The following is a 17,947-nucleotide window of genomic DNA, read 5'->3' as shown; positions in this document are numbered from 1 at the left end:
TCTCGGCAGGTTTTTGGTTTTTTGATAATCTTTTCATATTTTCCAATGATTGAGTGAATACTGCTTTAAACTTTCCCAATATCATCTTCTTCATGATGATACTTGTTCTTATTCACAAAAGCTGGATTAACCCTAAGAATAAATGACCGAAAATTCTGACGTAAATTAGCTACACTGGATTTTATCGTTGCAGTCTGAATGCATATAAAGCTCACTATTAGATATTTTTTGTAAACGCTGTTGAAAACCATTAATCTTTTTGATTCTACTTCACAGTTCTTTACTATGGACATATAGATGTTCTCATTTAAAACGGCGCTGGCATTTTAAATTGTTTGTTTACTCATTGTGGTCAAGGTGCACGTACGTTCTTGGATTTGAACTGTTTAGTGGAAGCCCGTCTTTGGCAGGACATTCTTATATGGTAAGCCATTAGAGTACATAATAAAACCACCCTTGTATTGCCGTAGTATTTTTTGCAGCATACTATATTCGTTGTAGAATTAATCTTGGTGTACCAACGCAAATTAAATATATCTAGTTGATATTTAAGTGTTATGATTGGTTTGTGGAGAAAATAAGACACCCTTAAAAAGTCTGACTATTTTAGCATGTAAAGATATTGTTGATATCTTAAGATATCAAAGTTTGTCCTAATTTTATTATTATTATTATTATTTTATTAATTGCACTAGGAAAATGACTGGTCAGTTGTGTGCATTAGGCTTTAACCTCCAGATGTATGCATAGAAACAAGATTGAATAATTAAAATAAAGGTAACACATATCTGCATATGTCAGAAAATATAGATTTATATTAGTTATCTTTATTTCAGTTACATCAACTTACATGGCAGTTTCCTTTAAACCAACCATGGTCTCTGCAAGATGCATCTTGGGTGTAGCTCAGGGCTCAACTGATTTATTACAAAAATAGCATTCAGAATATTTACAATGCAGTTGCATCAGTTAATTAAAACATATTTTTCTGAATTAGAAGTGACAGTAATTATTCCATTTGTAAATGTTTCTAAGCAGTTATAATATGAATAGACATGCCTGTTTGTGCTGAATACAATTCTTGATATTTTAAATTATATTTTAGCTTTTTATATGGGGCATTTAAAATGGTTTGTCCCAACAGTGGGGAAACTCAGAGCGTACCTGCATCAAAACACACCAAAATGCACACAACAAAAATACTAAAACAAAAAGTTAAAAGTTAAAATAGCTGCAGTTGTGAAACAAATAGAAACGTGTATCCTAAATTTTACAAGGGAAGTTAATTCTGTTTTGTTTACATTTTGTTTAAACATTTAAACAAAATAGACTGCCCTGCGACAGACTGGCGACCTGTCCAGGGTGACCCCACCTCTTGCCCGGAACGTTAGCTGGAGAGGCACCAGCAACCCTCCGCACCCCACTAGGGTCAAGGGTGTATAGAAAATGGATGGATGGATGGATATATGAAGAGTACAGAAATAAACATGGTGTTATATGATAAATTGGCTTGCCATACAGATCGCTGACTCCACACGTTGTCGAACAAATTTTCTCTCCACCACATCTGCTCCAACCAGAGGGCGCCTGGCTGTGTAACCGTGGTTACCGAGACAGATGCATTATGGGATGTACACATGGAAGCTTCCAGTGAAGGAATGAGCGAAAACAGAAAACGTTCACGGAGGGAAATCTTCAAAGCTTCGCGGTGTTACAGGAGTTTTCGGGACACCGCGGGAGGTGCTGCGACCTCGTGTGGACGTGTGTGTGTACTGCTGTTTTTATTCCGCCTTTTTATTGCCTCTTCAACAATGAATAAATCTGGCATTAGGAACATTAACGCACTTTTACCAGGTTTCAATTCAACACAAGTATTGCAAATTTAGGTGTCAAATCGGTATTGTAAAACATTAGTTTATAATTAAATTGAGAAAGTCGTGTACAAAGTGTTCTGTTTGTTAGACTCCATCTTCATGGTGGAGGATTTTTTTTCATTGAGGTTTTCAGGAATTCATGCACAGATACCATAATGGTCTGAGACTTTTTTTATTTTTTTAATTTTTTTCTGAAAATCATCTGATCTACCTGATTCTGATTTTGACCATTTTGAAGAGATTTTACGTCATAAAAGACAAATGGTTATTTTTGATAATGGAAAAGTAGTTTTTTAATCTAATCGAAACCGAAAGAATTACGATTTATACCTTTAAGCATATCTCCCTAAACTTTATTTTATTCTTTAAACTAAAAAAATGTCCCTGACATTAGTCAACACCCCCATGGACCAAGAATATCCAGAGCTTTTAAGTTGGATAGATTTTATAAATCGACATTGGCTTGGCTTCAGTCTGCCAGTCAAGACAACATTAGCCAGTTTCGATATCTGGACAATTTATTGGTTTACATTTCTAATATAATCTAGTTTGAAGCTGTTTTCTTCCTAACAGGTTAGTCAAAGGTCTTGTCCTTAAACTGCAAAACGATCTCTAATCAACCCTCCACCTCCGTGCCTGAAAGTTGGTTCCAGCTCTTTGTGCTGATAGGCTGTTTTTCCAGATGTGGAGTTCTGGATTATGCTCTCCTTTTTTAGCCCATATGATATTGTTTCAGACGTTTTGATGGTTCATTTAGATGCTTTACATGAATGGATTTATAATTCATTCCAAGTATTTCTAACCAACTGACTTTCAGTGGATAACATGGCTATAAAGCCAATCATGAGACATAGTGGACCTCAATTAGTTTATCTCCTTTAGCTTACTGAAAACTCTTTCTTCACCAGCAACAGTCAAAGACAATGTACATACAAACAATGAAGACTTCTTAAAAAATGTTGCTGCCGCTGTGGCACACTGCAGCCGCTGTAATTTTTAAACCTTTAATAAACTACCAAAACTGGACTAATTGCTTCGTTTGTATAATATTCATAACAATCAACATATAGGCTGAAATATTTGATCAATTATAGGAGCAATGGTTTGTTAAATTTGAACAAACTCATTTTAACGGGCAATTACGTAAAATAAAATTTCTGACCAATTTAAAAGAGAAATTTGCTTAGTCCTTTTGCATCTCGGCAGAACTGACAAAAACCAATCTGACAGAAACCTAAGATGTTGCCCCACAACCATTTTTGTGACAGATTTCTGCTCATCCCGCATTAGAACAGTCTGCTTTTGTGGACATCACTCAAGATGTAGGAGCGGTGGTTGCAGGAGCGTTGCTAGCGTTAGCAGCTAATAGGCAATGTCCAAACCAGTGATTTATATCAAAGGAGAAATGGTGCAGCGCCACCAAAGGCGAGGAGAGGAACAGGTTTTTCACTTAGTTTGCTTCATTTGACAGTGCAGTGTGAAAGTGAACCAACTGAAAAAGTAAAATGTTGCTGTATTGGTCCTCAATCAAGCTGAGTCTACTGGACGATGCAGTGTGAAAACACCATCAATCACTGATCAAGAATGGCATAAATTTGGTTTTCTAGGTCAGACAATGGATGTATATATTTTTAAAAAATGTTAAGGCTTCATTGATTCGACATCCACAAATAAAAAATCCAGATGAATGAAAATAAATATCCTTTTATCAGCCATGCTATGTTTGATTTAAAATAATAGTAAGTTTGATTTGAATTAAACAGGGCTGCGAAAATCCAGTGACTTACTTAATAGCAGATGTGAGTTATGACATTTGGTCAAATAAAGTGAGCCATGTCTTGTTCTTGTTCATGCAATTATGCACACAAAATCTATAAAAAAAAAAACTCAACAAAAAATTTTGTAATATTGTTTATGCTTTAAAAAAGAACAAAAAAAGAGCCTGCAAGACTCTATGTTTTTAATCTACAATGATTTACAGGTGCCTCTTCTAAAAAGATTTGACTTTTTCTACAAAGTATTGTGTTTGGTTTGTTGTTGAGCAGGTAAAAAAGGAAAAGGTTAAGTATTTTTTGCAATTTTGATTAAAAATTCAGTTTATGAACCTCCATGGTGAAAAATTTAGACACCTCTGCTTTAGACTTTAGACATGTTTATATGCTGCTATTGGGAACCTTAGTAAGAACAAGCTGGAAATGCAGATAGTTGTTTCCAAAAGGGTTTTGACAATTAAGATTAGCAGACTGAGGGACACTTTAAAAAATTGTCCCAAGCTCTGACATCTCACTGTATCCTTTAGATTAAATCAAGCCAGCCTGTCTGGTAAGAACCGCCGCAGCCGCCATGCCCGGTGATGATAAACCACAACAGACCCGGCAAAGGAAGAAGAACAAAAAGTCCCGATCCAACAGGAAGAGTCCCACTGCCCATCTTCAAGACATCCTAGATGCACAAGATGACCTCATATCATCCCAGGTTCTCCAGCCATCCCCTAAAAAGCTGCCAGAGGAGAGGCCCAAAGTGGAGGAGGAGTCAACCGTTGCGATCTGTCTCCAGGTGCTCTTCCCCTACCTGCTGGCTGGGATGGGGATGGTGATGGCCGGCATGGTGCTGGACAATGTACAGGTTGGTTAGGAACTTTTCTCTTCCTTTTTAGTTCCCCTATTCATGGCATGGTGTCTTCTGTCCATACAGTAATATTTTGGGGTGCACCGATTTCAGTTTTCTGGCAGATCACCAATCTTTTTATCTGAAAAGTTGCTAAATATTGTGACAAATGGCTAAGCTAGCAACAGTGTTTTTATGAGCATTTTATACACCAGAGAGTGTCTTCAGTCAGAGGCTTATTCAGACCCATTGTAACACAGACAGCTACAGGAGATTCTGCTCACAGAAGCAGACTCTACAGCGTCTCTTTATGAGCAACATCAACATTTATTTTCCCTTTGGGATCAATACCACATTTTTAAATTGAATTAAATGATTTAACAAGGAGAATGAATACTTTTTCACATCAAAAGCATTTAGTTTGGGTATCTGTTATCCCTTGTGTGTGTGTGTGTGTGTGTGTGTGTGTGTGTGTGTGTGTGTGTGTGTGTGTGTGTGTGTGTGTGTGTGTGTGCGTGCGTGCGTGCGTGCGTGCGTGTGCATGCGTGGTTGTTTTTCCTGTCTGTCTCTGTGTTGCCCTGCGACAGACTGGTGACCTGTCCAGGGTGACCCCGCCTCTCGCCCGGAATGTTAGCTGCAGATAGGCACCAGCAACCCTCTCGACCCCACTGAGGGACAAGGGCCTTAGAAAATGGATGGATGGATTTACTCAGCTAAACAAAGCTGGGATGGGTTTGGTTACAGACTGCACCAGTGGGCATTGAAGGAGGATACTGTAGTGCAGTGCAACCCTTCCTCTTCCGGGCACCACTTTAACTTTGTTAGGATTTCTGCTGATGGTGTAAAAGCCGCTTCCTTCTCATTGTGTGTTCAAACTTTCTGGGCAGAATGACCAAGCAGAATCTAGCCAGTTTGTGTTCAGAGAGGCTTGGACTGTTTCCTTCCATAATGTGTTTTATGGGTGCTGTCCCTTGTGTCATTAACTACAATATATTAGGACCATTGTAGATAAAAAAAAAAGAGAAATACATTTCCACCAAAAAACTCCAACATTTTTGGGATAATCTCACAATTTTTCCAGAAAAAACTCAGAACATTTTGGAGTTTTTTGCCGTTTTTTGCTAACAGATGTACAACTTTTCAAACTCAAATATTTCCACTTTTTTTTCTAGAATATTTCTGAGATTTTTTGGCTGACATTCACTCTTATTTTTTCTACACACAATGAACATAATACGTACATGAACACCTGCAGCTCACAGTTTCCTGTAGAATATGATCTTCTAACTGGATTTGCTGCTCGATAAATTCATACCTGACAAATACAGTAAGACGAAGGAGAGTCACAAGTTGAATGAAAACAAGTAGAATGACACATTAATAATGATGATATTATGTGATGGTGACTTGGAGGTCTGAACAGAGTCTGCAGCTCAATGGGAGAAATCCCAGACTGAGCACTGAAAGGAGATGAGAATCAGGCGGTGTTGTGTAGGAACACGCTGGCCTGGCTGATGTTATCCAGCCGGATGGACTCACTGCCCTTGAAGCGAATAATCAATGTAGATTAAAGTGCTTGAGTGAATAAAAGTCTTTAAACGTCTTTTTAATAATAAACCTTTTAACAGTAAAATAAAGGAATCTCTGACATTTTGTTTGATTAGTAGTAGTCACCTCAGTGTCCCCAGCGTTTGGTCTGAATCCAGCTGGTTGTAGGCAGTCAGACACGTCGCTGTCTGCTTCTCAGCGTTCTGCATCTTCTGTTTTCCTCTGTCTGTCCTGATAAATCCTCTTCATCTGTTCATCATCAGCGTACAGTATCTGTTACCGCGCTGCATGGATGGAGGCTGATCAGTCACGACTTTGGCTGAGAGCTCTCTGCAGACACTAAGGATGTGTCGATCAGACTGAAAGTAAAAATAAAAAAACTAACCTCTTGATTCCAGAGTCAGATTAGCTAATTACACATTTGTCATATATAACAATATCCTACCTTCATTTCTGACCCCAGGAGTTTAATTTTCTGTTTTTATGTTTCTGCTGTTCCTGTTTTTAACAAACTTAGGCAGCACGACACAGATGATAATTGTTGCTTCGAAGACATCATAAAAATAAAATAAAAAAAAAACATCTTTTGGATTTTAATATACCACTTAACATCACATTATTTTTACTCCTGGTTAATAAAAGGCATAATTTCTTGTGGAAACTGCTGTGCTGAAATGAGCTCTAAACTTGTTGTTAGCTGGAAAACCTCTCAGAAGCCAGCAAGCGATAAATGCTTTACTTTGACAAACAAATTTAAAAAAGACTGAGTGTTGGATGGACTTTGCCCATTGGTGTGGTTTTATTGCATATGGATTATTAGAGTGAGCAGTTGAAGTAGAGGAAGTAGCTTTTTTACTGTAACTTGACACTGCAGGATGATAACATGTTGCTCTTTAAAATGATACATAGTTCCCTTTGGTAGTAGGAAACTAAATATTCCTTCAATAATGAAAAAACCCAGTTCTGTTAGATCAAGCAGTGAGTTGTTCTTTTTATGAATTAAGTATCGTTCTCGTAAATTACTGTTTATAGATTCACCATCTAGACTTTTGGATTTCCAGTATTGGTAAAGGTTTGAAGTCTGATTCTGAAGATCTTTTTACATAACTCCTCATTCCTGTGGATTCTGTTGGAAACTTTATTTTTGCATGTAAAAGAAACTTTCCCCCACAGAGCAGCTCTGGGTAAAAACATGTGAGAATAGTCAATTTTACATCTTAGATGAGACACTTTAGTCACATCAATCCAAAGATAAGGTTGTCACTCCAAAAATATGGACTCTTATTGCATATACTAGCATATTTATCTGCTTGATCAACTCCACTGCCACATATGAAGAATGGAAGTAAACATATAATTTCATTTAGTATTGATCTGGTGCTTTTTATGCTTTTAGATCTATAAGAAACATCAGTTATATGTTTAAGTGGTAATTTCCTGTCATGAAATGGAAAGACTGGGAACATGTGTGATTATTATAACAGACAAGAATTAAGAAATATAACTAGAGTGAGCCAGCTGCTTCAAAAGTATGCTGTGGTACTAGGGCCAAAAGCTAGCTACTGATCTGAATCATGATAGGCTGATGATAGGAGCTGATTGTGGCTTTAACCAAACAAACTGACTTACTACACCTGCTGGAATAGGCGTAGGAAGCGGGGGGGGGGGGGACGTGCCCCCCCCAATATTGGAGAGAGTCACATTCGTCCCCCCAATAATTTCACCTCAGTTGCGAAGAATTTTAAAATCTTCCACTCGCATGCTTTTATTTTTTGAAGGCGCACAACAGCACATTCAGCAGAGCGCTTCCTCCCCCTCCCCCCTCTGAACGACTCATAGTAAAGGCAGCAGCAGACGGAGTCAGAGAAACTGTTTGAATGAGGTAAACGATCTGTCAGGAATTTTACCATGAATATCGCTCGTTTATAACATATTGTCAGTTTATTTTCATATATAGAACTAAATCTTTTTGGTTAAGCTGTTTTAATTCTGGAATAGTCACATGTCCAAAATTTTACTGCTAACTTTGTTTAAAAGTTAGCTAGTCTAGTCACAATGATTTAGAATGAGACTGAAAAAGCAGCGAAATGAGCCTTTTTATTATTTAAAGTGAGCAACACCTGATCATACTTGACCACTTAACGTGTATTTATATATTATATTATTTAGATATTTAGGAGAACAGCAGTGCTACAATGATGTTGAAGAAAGATGAAGAAGCTCTGGTGAGGTCTTCATTTAGTTTATTGAAATATGTATGAACTGTTTTTAACTTTTAAATAAACTAAACTATTTTATTATGAGAGGAGCAGGTCAGTGAAGACATAAGAGAGCCAGGTGGAGTTTCAGAGTGTGAAGATAGAAAAATTATATTAATTATATAAAAAATTATATTAATTACAGGAGACAATAAGAAAAGTGCTCGAGGAGAGGTTTAAAAATAAATTAGTGAAAAGTTTCGCTACAAAGTAAATAGAATTGAGATGTATAAGGGGGCGTTTACACGACAACGATCCAACAAAAACGGCACTTTTGTTCCGTTTTTGTTGGATCGTTTACACGATAACGTTCTGATTACGATCTGTGTTTACACAGTAACGGTACACATCGAAAACGTGTAATGCTCTCGCTGCACCTAGTTGGAGCTAGGTTCTTTGAAACTTTGAAAATGCGCATGTGTTTAAAAAAAAGTTGTACTTGAAGGCATGTGGATTTCCGTGAGAAAACACGCATTGTGTGTGTCTGATTAGGGCGCATGCAGTTGGAAAAAGTGGGATAACTTTGCCGAAAAACCTTGTTTGAGCTTTCACGGTGTCTGTAGCGGCCCGGACTGGAAGCTGTTTATTGTTTTTACCTTGGAATGGCCAACAGTCTGTTATTCCTATATCAATTTGATAAAATAGGAGTTCCCGCACGTCCCATATCCGTGTCCTCTGTTACCTTTTTCAGCAGTTAAAACAGTTTTATCCATCGCTAACAAGTCGTAACCTGTTTTTCCGAGCCGCCTTCAAACGCAACATGAACGCTGAGACGCTTGCGCTGGGTTTACACCTGTGAGGCAGCGAAGGAGACCTGCTGCTGCTGCGCAGGTGTGTTAGAATCATGGCAGCAAACCAGCAAAACGTAAATAACTGCACAGTTTTGCCCCCGAACTAACCGACTGAGTTGAGTAAAGCTGTTGGATGCAGGTGATGATAGCTAAAAGATGACTAGCTAATATCAACACAGCACGTTAAGCTTGTTAACAAGTAGCCTGTAGGCTGCTGGTGTTGTTGTCTATGTTCAGCTACGTAGACTCATTTTGCCCCCCAAAATAAGTCGATGCCCCTCCTGTTAAACTCGTCTGGAGCCGGGCTGGTCCTGGTCCGTAGTTCTCTAGATAAGAGCGCTGAACAAGCAGCCTGTATTTTGCCACCTGGGCGGTGCGGAGCGGTGAAGAGACACTGAGGGAACCGAATCTGATGGGGAAACAGTAACACCAGCATTGTGAGTAGTTTCTTCTTCTTCTGTGGATTGTAGGAAGCAGCTATGTTTTGCGTCATACTATGCATGAGCTGGTCTGGAACCCGTTTTCAATCTGTGCCGTTGTTAGAGAAAACATTCGGTGGTTTCGTGTAAATGCACATTACAAACGCAACAAAACTCTTCCGTTTTCCCCCGAAATCGTTGTCGTGTAAACGGGGCCTAATAATGTATACATCTGAAAATGAAGTTGTTTAAATTCTCATTCTGTATGATAAAAACATACTTTTTATATTTAGTTCACATTCTGACACGGTAAATTACTGCAGTGTCTGTTGTAAATCCATGAATCCCTGCAGGAACATCAGGATGCAGAGAGTCAGAGGGAGGCAGAGACAGAAACACGTATCAGTAGATATTTCAATTGAATGTTTGCAGCTGAAAATGACAGGGAAAAAACATAGAGCTTTTTATGGCTCATGTTTGGTAAGTTACTGAATGCAGAGCTGGAAAGTGAGACTGAGTTAACAGTGAGGAGCTAAAGGTCTGTTAGATGTGAAAAGCATAATTTTTATTTATTTTGTAGATCAAATTGTTGCACTGATGTAGAGAGTTGTTCAAGAAGAACAAAACTTGTTTTTTTAGATTTTATTTTTGTTGGTCAAACTGCTGTATTGAGTTTAAAACTGCTGAGTCCTATTTTATTATTTGTTTTTTACTTTGGTTTTAGAAAGAAGTATAACCAGTTCAACTGCAAGTCAATTTATATCAGTGCATTTTGACCAATAATCAAATGTCTTTTGACCAATAAGATATATCAGAATCTGGTAGCCTGTCTGTGCTACCAGAGTATGTAGCTTGCTAGTTGTGAGGCAAATGCTAAAGTGAGTGTTCATCCTGGAATCCTGATTATTGGATTGTAAATAGTAACGTGTTAGATTACTTGTTACTGAAACAATGGTCAGATTAGAGTAACGCTTTACTGATGTGTTGATGGCATAATTGTTTGACATTTTACTCAAAATATTTACTGATCTGTCAGGTTTCCGATATGCGTCGCCCCCAATGACAGACTCGTTCCTACGCCCTTGCCTAGAACACTCTAAAAGTCAATACCTATTCTTACTTAAATTAGGTTTGTATGCTTTACTCAAGTCTCACTAAATTGTTTATTCAACTCAAGTAATGTGAGCAATAGTTCTTTGAGTGGAGAGCCTTTCAGAAACATCCAAACTAGCTGTTGCTCTGGACATTGTCCTCTTTGGTGTCAAAAGTTGAAGTACTTGATACTTGGTAGAGTGAAGTTTTGCTGCTCACTCTGTTGCTCTGTTGTTTCAGATTTAAAGTCATGATCTAGATGGACATTACAGACAGGTCGTCCTTCACAGTGGGTTCATGTTGTTCCTTCCTTCTCGCCCCTCTCCCCCACTCGGTCTCGGCGTTGCTGCAGCCAAATCCTCCCCCGTCTCTTTCCTCCGGCTTCCTGTCAGTCCAACTGGTTTTGTCGTTGGATCTTTGGGTTGTCCAGATCGTCCCTCAGGAAATGTCTATGTTGTCCACAGATGAAACAAGCGTCAACAGTTCAGAGTCGTCTTCTCTCACAGCTCTGAAGCATGTTTAGCTTTTCTTCCTCTACGCTGATACTGGACAGCAGACCAGTGGAGGTTGTTAAAGCTCAGTCTCACACAGTTTTCAGTCCAAATGCCCAACAGGAGACTGGCAGTCCAACTGGCCTGATTCTTTCCAGTGTTTGATTTCTGCCCCATTTGATTGACACTTGTGCAAGTGGTTTGCAGTTGCAGGTTTTTTTTTATTTTTATTTTTAATTTATTTATTTTTTAATATATATATATATATATATATGCTGCAAACTGCACAGTTGGTTTGCAGTTGCAGTTTTTTATCCATCCATCCATCCATTTTCTTACACCCTTGTCCCTTAGTGGGGTCAGGAGGGTTGCTGGTGCCTATCGCCAGCTAACGTTCCGGGCGAGAGGCGGGGTCACCTGGACAGGTCGCCAGTCTGTCGCAGGGCAGTTTTTTATTTATTTATTTATTTTTAAAATATATACTGCAAACCACTTGCACAATTGGTTTGCAGTTGCAGTTTTGTTTATTTTATTTATTTATTTTTATATAATGCAAACTGCAAACCACTTGCACAAGTGTCCACTGCTGTTCTGCATCTGAACCTCCTCAGCCAAATCACCAACAAGACTGGCTATGGATACCGACTCAAGAATGGGGCCACCATTAATGTTACCCTAACCCTGCTCTACATGGATGACATTAAGCTGTACACCAAGAGCGAGCAAGACATCGACTCACTAATACACACCACCAGGATCTTCAGCACTGACGTTGGGATGTCATTCGGACTAGAGAAGTGTGGTCGGATGGAGGGAAGGTCATCCACACAGAAGGGGTCTCACTCCCAGAAGGAACAATAGCAGACATTGAGGACAGTTACAAGTACCTGGGAATACCACAAGCAAATGGCAACCTCGATGAGGTCACAAGGAAAGGAGCCACAGCCAAATACTTCCAACAATTAAGGCAAGTCCTGAGAAGCCAGCTCTGAGGGTGATTCTTTTTTTGCGGCAACATTCCATGTCCCCATGTTTTGCTTACAATTATTTTTTGTAAAATGTGCCAAATATTTACAACAAAATATTTTAATTATACATTTAGATGTTTGCCATTATTCAAATATAAATGAAATGCCTTTTAAATATTTTGTTCTTTACACACCTTTTTGGTGACTGACATGTTCAATTTCATGTGTCCCCAGTGCAGCAGTGTAATAGACTTCCTCATGACATTTAAACTATAATATCTATCTATCTATCTATCTATCTATCTATCTATCTATCTATCTATCTATCTATCTATCTATCTATCTATCTATCTATCTATCTATCTATCTATCTATCTATCTATCTATCTATCTATCTATCTATCTATCTATCATAAGTTGATTGACTGAACTAAACCTTATTTTAATATGTAATATGATATTTTCTTCATATTATGCATGTCCCAGTACCGACTCAAGAATGGGGCCACCATTAATGTTACCCTAACCCTCCTCTACATGGATGACATGTAGACCCTGTTATGACCCTGTGGATCATAACAGGGTCCGCCCTGTTATGATGTTTCATTTCTGCCTTCAAAAAGTCTAAAATTCCATAAAAACCATTTAATGTAAGTGACATCAATTGGTTTTGATGTGAATTCAACCATGGAAAACAAAGTAAGCTTCAACTGTCACTATCTCTGTACTTTTTCTTAGCTTAAATATGTTAAACTTGTATATTCCACCCTGTTAGGATAGATTGTAAAAAATGTTTATTCAGTAGAATTTAAAAAACATATTAGATTTAGTCATTAAAGGTTTGTTTTGTTGAAGGTTAGCTAGCTAAATATTGACCGCATAAAGAGCTACAGGTAGATTAGTTAGAAATGTTCCACCCTGTTATGTTCATGAACAAAATAAGGTAGAAATTAGGGTGAAAAGTAATAACTTTAAGTCAAATAAAAAAATGTCAGATGATGGAATAGATTTGCAGAGTAGTCTGAGGTACAATGAGTACCTGTCATGGGAAAATCCACTACAGGGATGTCACTTGTTTTGGTCAAATAGAGCCAGGACAAATACTCTACCTATACTTTGACTTGAAAGAGGAAATCCTGCAACTAATAATGAAAATCATCAGATTTTAGAATCAAAGACTTTGATTTTCCACTCTGTTATGGGACAATCCACCATGTTATGTTCCATTCCACACATGTTTTTATTAAATATTGTTACAGAAACATTAAGTACTGTGAATTTTTATGTGCCATGTTGGGATTTGAAGACCAATAAATGCAAATATTGGTATATGTTTTTTAAAATTAGCAATATTTTCAATGCTGTCAGTAATAATGAGTAAAAAAACAGTTTTTTCTTTACAGTACAGTCATAAATTATTGGTAACTTCATGATGTGTTACAATTTCAAGATTAAAACATATTATATAGTAAAAGGGACACACTCTTTTTAAGAAAAAGTCATTATTATTCAAAATTTAAATGTTTAACTAATTATGGTCTATATGTAAATGTTCATAACAGGGTGGAACACATTCAGAGACAATGGTGAAAAAAAACACTAATTATTACAGTAATTATTAATTTATCCAATCCTGAGCTTGCCCATTATTAATTTCTTATTGTTAAACATGTCAGTGTTGTAACAAAATATTTAAAACTTAAAACATTATTATTATTTTTTTTCAAAAATCCTGAGGCCGAAATGTTGCCGCAAAAAAAGAATCACCCAAGAACAAGAGCAGTGCAATAAACAGCTACGCCTTACCAGTAATCAGAGACCCTGCAGGAATAATTAGTTGGCCAAAGGAGGAGATAAACACCACGGATGTTAAGACTCTGAAACTACTCACCATGCATGGAGGGCTCCACCCCAAATCCAGCATTCTGACTAAACACGAGCCGCAAGGAAGGTAAATAAGGCAGGTGATTTCTTGAGTTTTCTAAATTGAGGGAACCAAACCTTTTTGGAATCCTTTACTGTGGCGATTTAAAATAAAACCTATTGGGCATATGTACAGTAAAAAGAGGGGAACCCAAGCTGAGAAACAAGGTCCCAGAATACCCCCATACTGAAATATTATCCATCCATCCATCCATCCATCCATTTTCTTCCGCTTATCCGGGGTCGGGTCGCGACCCTGGATAAGCCAAGGTGTTCCCAGGCCAGCCGAGAGACATAATCCCTCCAGCGTGTCCTGGGTCTTCCCCGAGGCCTCCTCCCGGTGGGACGTGCCCAGAACACCTACCAGGGAGGCGTCCAGGAGGCATCCTGACCAGATGCCCGAGCCACCTCAACTGGCTCCTCTCGACGTGAAGGAGCAGCGGCTCTACTCTGAGTCCCTCCCGGATGACCGAGCTTCTCACCCTATCTCTAAGGGAGAGACCAGCCACCCTGCGGAGGAAACCCATTTCGGCCCCTTGTACCCGTGATCTCGTTCTTTCAGTCATGACCCAAAGCTCATGACCATAGATGAGGGTGGGAATGTAGATCGACCGGTAATCGGTCAATTTTTACTGAAATATTAAAACTGTACAATTCATGTTTAAAGGTCAGAAATCAGCAACTTCCACCCAATATACAGAAAATGTTTTGTGACAGAGAGGGCGGTTATAATTTAAGAGGTGAAGGACATTTTAAAAAACAATGTATTAGAACAACCATGCAGAGTTTTTGTTTATCGGTGCGTAGAGAAGATGTATAGAATGGATTAAATGATGAGTTCAAAAAAGTAGAAATATAAACCAGCTTAAAAAACTGATTAAAAAGGAGCTTATTGCAAAATATGTTCTATAAGATGACTGTTTTAAAGTCTGTAAATACTATTGATGATATAAATACTGTTTAAATAATGGGACATCTTTAAATGTCATGTAAAATGGAAACAGGTTGTCTCGTTTTGATGTTTTGACAGTTAATTGATTATAAATTGATAAGTATGAAAGGGGCAGGACATTATAATATATTACATCTTCTACCTGCTCCTTTTCAAACAGAAAATATAAAATTTGCATGTCACTTGGGCATAATAATTTGTTTTACCTCTTATTTCTGTAGTCTTTCATTCTATTTTTTTTTCTTTCTTGATTGTCTTTTCTGTCTGTTAGAAATAAAAATAAATACATAAATAAATAATTAGCTGGCCAAAGGAGGAGATGACGCCACTGATGTTAAGACTCTGAAGCTACTAACCATGCATGGAGGGTCCCACCCCAAATTCAGCACCCTGAGACTAGCCGCAAGGAAAGAGGCAGAGGACTAGTGAGTATGAGAGCCACTGTCCAGGATGAAACATCCAAGATCCATCAATACACCAAGGACAAGGTCTCAACAGACGATGTGCTCAATAAATGTCTCAGACAGTGGGGAACAGAGGATGACGTGCTGGAGGTACCATCATGGGAGGACAAGCCCCTACATGGGATGAACCACCGACAAATAACTGAAGTGGCTGATATCAGGATATCCTACCAATGGCTGGAAAAAGCTGAACTCAAGGACAGCACAGAGGCTCTCATCCTGGCTGCACAGGAACAGGCCCTAAACACCAGAGCAATAGAGGCTCAGATCTACCACACCAGACAAGACCCAAGGTGTAGGTTGTGCAAGGAGGCCCCTGAGACAAACCAGCACATAACAGCAGGGTGCAAGATGCTGGCAGGGAAAGCGAACATGGAACGACATAACCAAGTGGTGGGCATAGTGTACAGAAACATCTGTGCAGAATATGGACTGGAAGCCCCGAGATCAAAGTGGGGAACACCCCGAAGGTGGTGGAGAATAACTGAGCTAAGATCCTGTGGGACTACCAGATCCAGACAGACAAAATGGTAATGAGGAACCAACCGGACGTTGTGGTGGTGGATAAAGAACAGAGGAAAGCCGTTGTGGTGGATGTAGCAATACCAAGTGATTACAACATCAGGAAAAAGGAGCACGAGAAACTGGAGAAACACCAGGGCCTCAGAGAGGAACTGGAAAAGACCTGGAAAGTGAAGACCACAGGACCATACCATCCCATACCAACTTTATTTATGAACCACTTTATACACCAATAAATTGATTAAAAACAGAAGAAAACTGACCAGCAGTAGAAGGGTTAAGAACAGGATAGAACCGAGCAGCAGCGCATGCTTTAGCTTTAGCACAGGACGGCGTTATCTCAAATAAAACAGGCATATGGTCTGAAAATAATGAGTCACCAATCACTAAATTACAAACTGGTAAACCATAAGATAAAACCAGATCAAGACTGTGACCATGCTCATGGAAAGCACCAGTTAGACTGCACAAAATTAAAAGAATCAGTAACATAAAGAAATGACTGAGCCATAGGTGAAGTAGGACGACAGACATGAATATTAAAATCACCAACAATGAGAACTCGGTCATACCTTGGCATAATATCAGCCAGGAAATCAGAAAAGTCATTTATAAATTTTTTGTTGTACTTTGGTGGCCGATAGACCGCTGCACATAGCACAGTGTGAGAGCTGCCGAGTTCAAATAGGCTGATCTCAAAGCTACTAAACGAGGCCAGAGGGAACTGTTTACAAGTAAAACTGCTTTTAAAAACAGTCACTATTCCTCCACCGGAACCCGACATCCTTGGAGCATTAAAATAGCCGCAGTTCTGTGGCACAAGTTCATTAAAAATGCTGGAGTCACCAAACCACTTGTCCATGATTCTGTTAAAAAAACATCCAATCAATAAGAGGAAAAAAAATCCCTAATGACGAAAGTTTTATTTGTCAGCAACCTGGCATTTATCAAACCGATCCTGGCAGAAATCGGCGGGTCTACACCATCAGGTGGCGTCCGGTGCTCCCGGAAAAGAGGCCTCAGGTTGCTAGGATTCACCCTGCGTCTACAGGGCCGAGGTGCGCAGGGACCTGTGGTAGTGCCTGTGGTCATCGGGGCCCTCGGGGCAGTCACCCCCAAACTGGAGCAGTGGCTAAAACAGATCCCAGGAACAGCATCAGACATCTCAGTCCAGAAATGTCAGGTTCTCGGCACAGCCAAGATACTGCGCAGAACCCTCAAGCTCCCAGGCCTCTGGTAGAGGACCTGAGCTCAGAGGATGAGAGAGTCCACCTGCGGAAGGGTGAGAAGGGAATTTGTATAAATATGAATAAAATATACACATTGTCTGAGTATCTCCAAGTAGGTTTGATTTTAACTAGCGTTTCACCTAGCAGTAAACTACATTATTTTTTTCTTATGTGCACAACTATCAAACATTTCCCAAACACAATGTGACCCCAACACTGAAACTGTGAGTTTCTGCAACAGCATATGTTGAGCAACTGAGGGAAATAACATAAACATACAATATTTAGGGCTCTTTAACAAGCACCATGATGTGCTCACATCCCATAACTATTTCTATTGCAATGCTGCAGCCACAAATTCCAAGATATTTTACAACAAAGTTGATTACTTCAGATCAACACAAAGTGCTGCATAACTGAGCACTCAGTGTAAGGAAAATAATTTGCAAACTTTCTACCTTTCTGATAACATTTTAAAACTTAGAAATCTGACTCGTTATCAAATTTCTGGGCCTCGTCAGAGAATTTGGGAACAGGAAATTTAACAAGGCAAGTGATATCAGATCCGAACCTGTCCGAACAATATCAGATGATACATAGGGTGCTTTTAAGTCTGCTTTTAAAGCGGGTGTTTCTGTTTTTTAATAGAATTCCTTTAACTCAAGAATTAAAGCCAGTTCTAGGAGTCATCCTTGTTGCTAAGGTAATCTCTTAGCAACAAAAATTGTTATTGTTCAAAAAACATAGTTTTTCTGCTGCTCTGTCTCAGGGGGCGTTTACACGACAACGATCCAACAAAAACGGCACTT

At 38.9% G+C, this 17,947-nt stretch overlaps 1 protein-coding gene across 5 annotated transcripts in view; it reads left to right on the top strand.

Annotated features, from left to right (window-relative positions):
* Nucleotides 1-17,947, top strand: part of LOC103466869 (solute carrier family 41 member 3) — a 43,388-nt gene that overhangs the window by 2,361 nt on the left and 23,080 nt on the right. For 2 of the 5 annotated variants that reach the window (XM_008412754.2, XM_008412757.3), the window contains exon 2: nt 4,174-4,499. In XM_008412754.2, the coding sequence (XP_008410976.2) occupies nt 4,218-4,499 (282 nt within the window). In that variant the 5' untranslated portion in view covers nt 4,174-4,217. Of the gene's footprint in view, nt 1-1,519; nt 1,766-4,173; nt 4,500-17,947 lie in introns of those variants that run through there. The other 3 variants (XM_017305921.2, XM_008412756.3, XM_008412755.3) reach the window with 3 other exon arrangements.

Source organism: Poecilia reticulata, chromosome 7 (genome assembly GCF_904066995.2).
Source record: "Poecilia reticulata chromosome 7, P_reticulata-male-v2, whole genome shotgun sequence".
Classification (NCBI taxonomy): Eukaryota; Metazoa; Chordata; class Actinopteri; order Cyprinodontiformes; family Poeciliidae; genus Poecilia; species Poecilia reticulata.
Note: the sequence above shows the minus strand (reverse complement) of the source record. Positions and strands in the feature narration are given on the sequence as shown.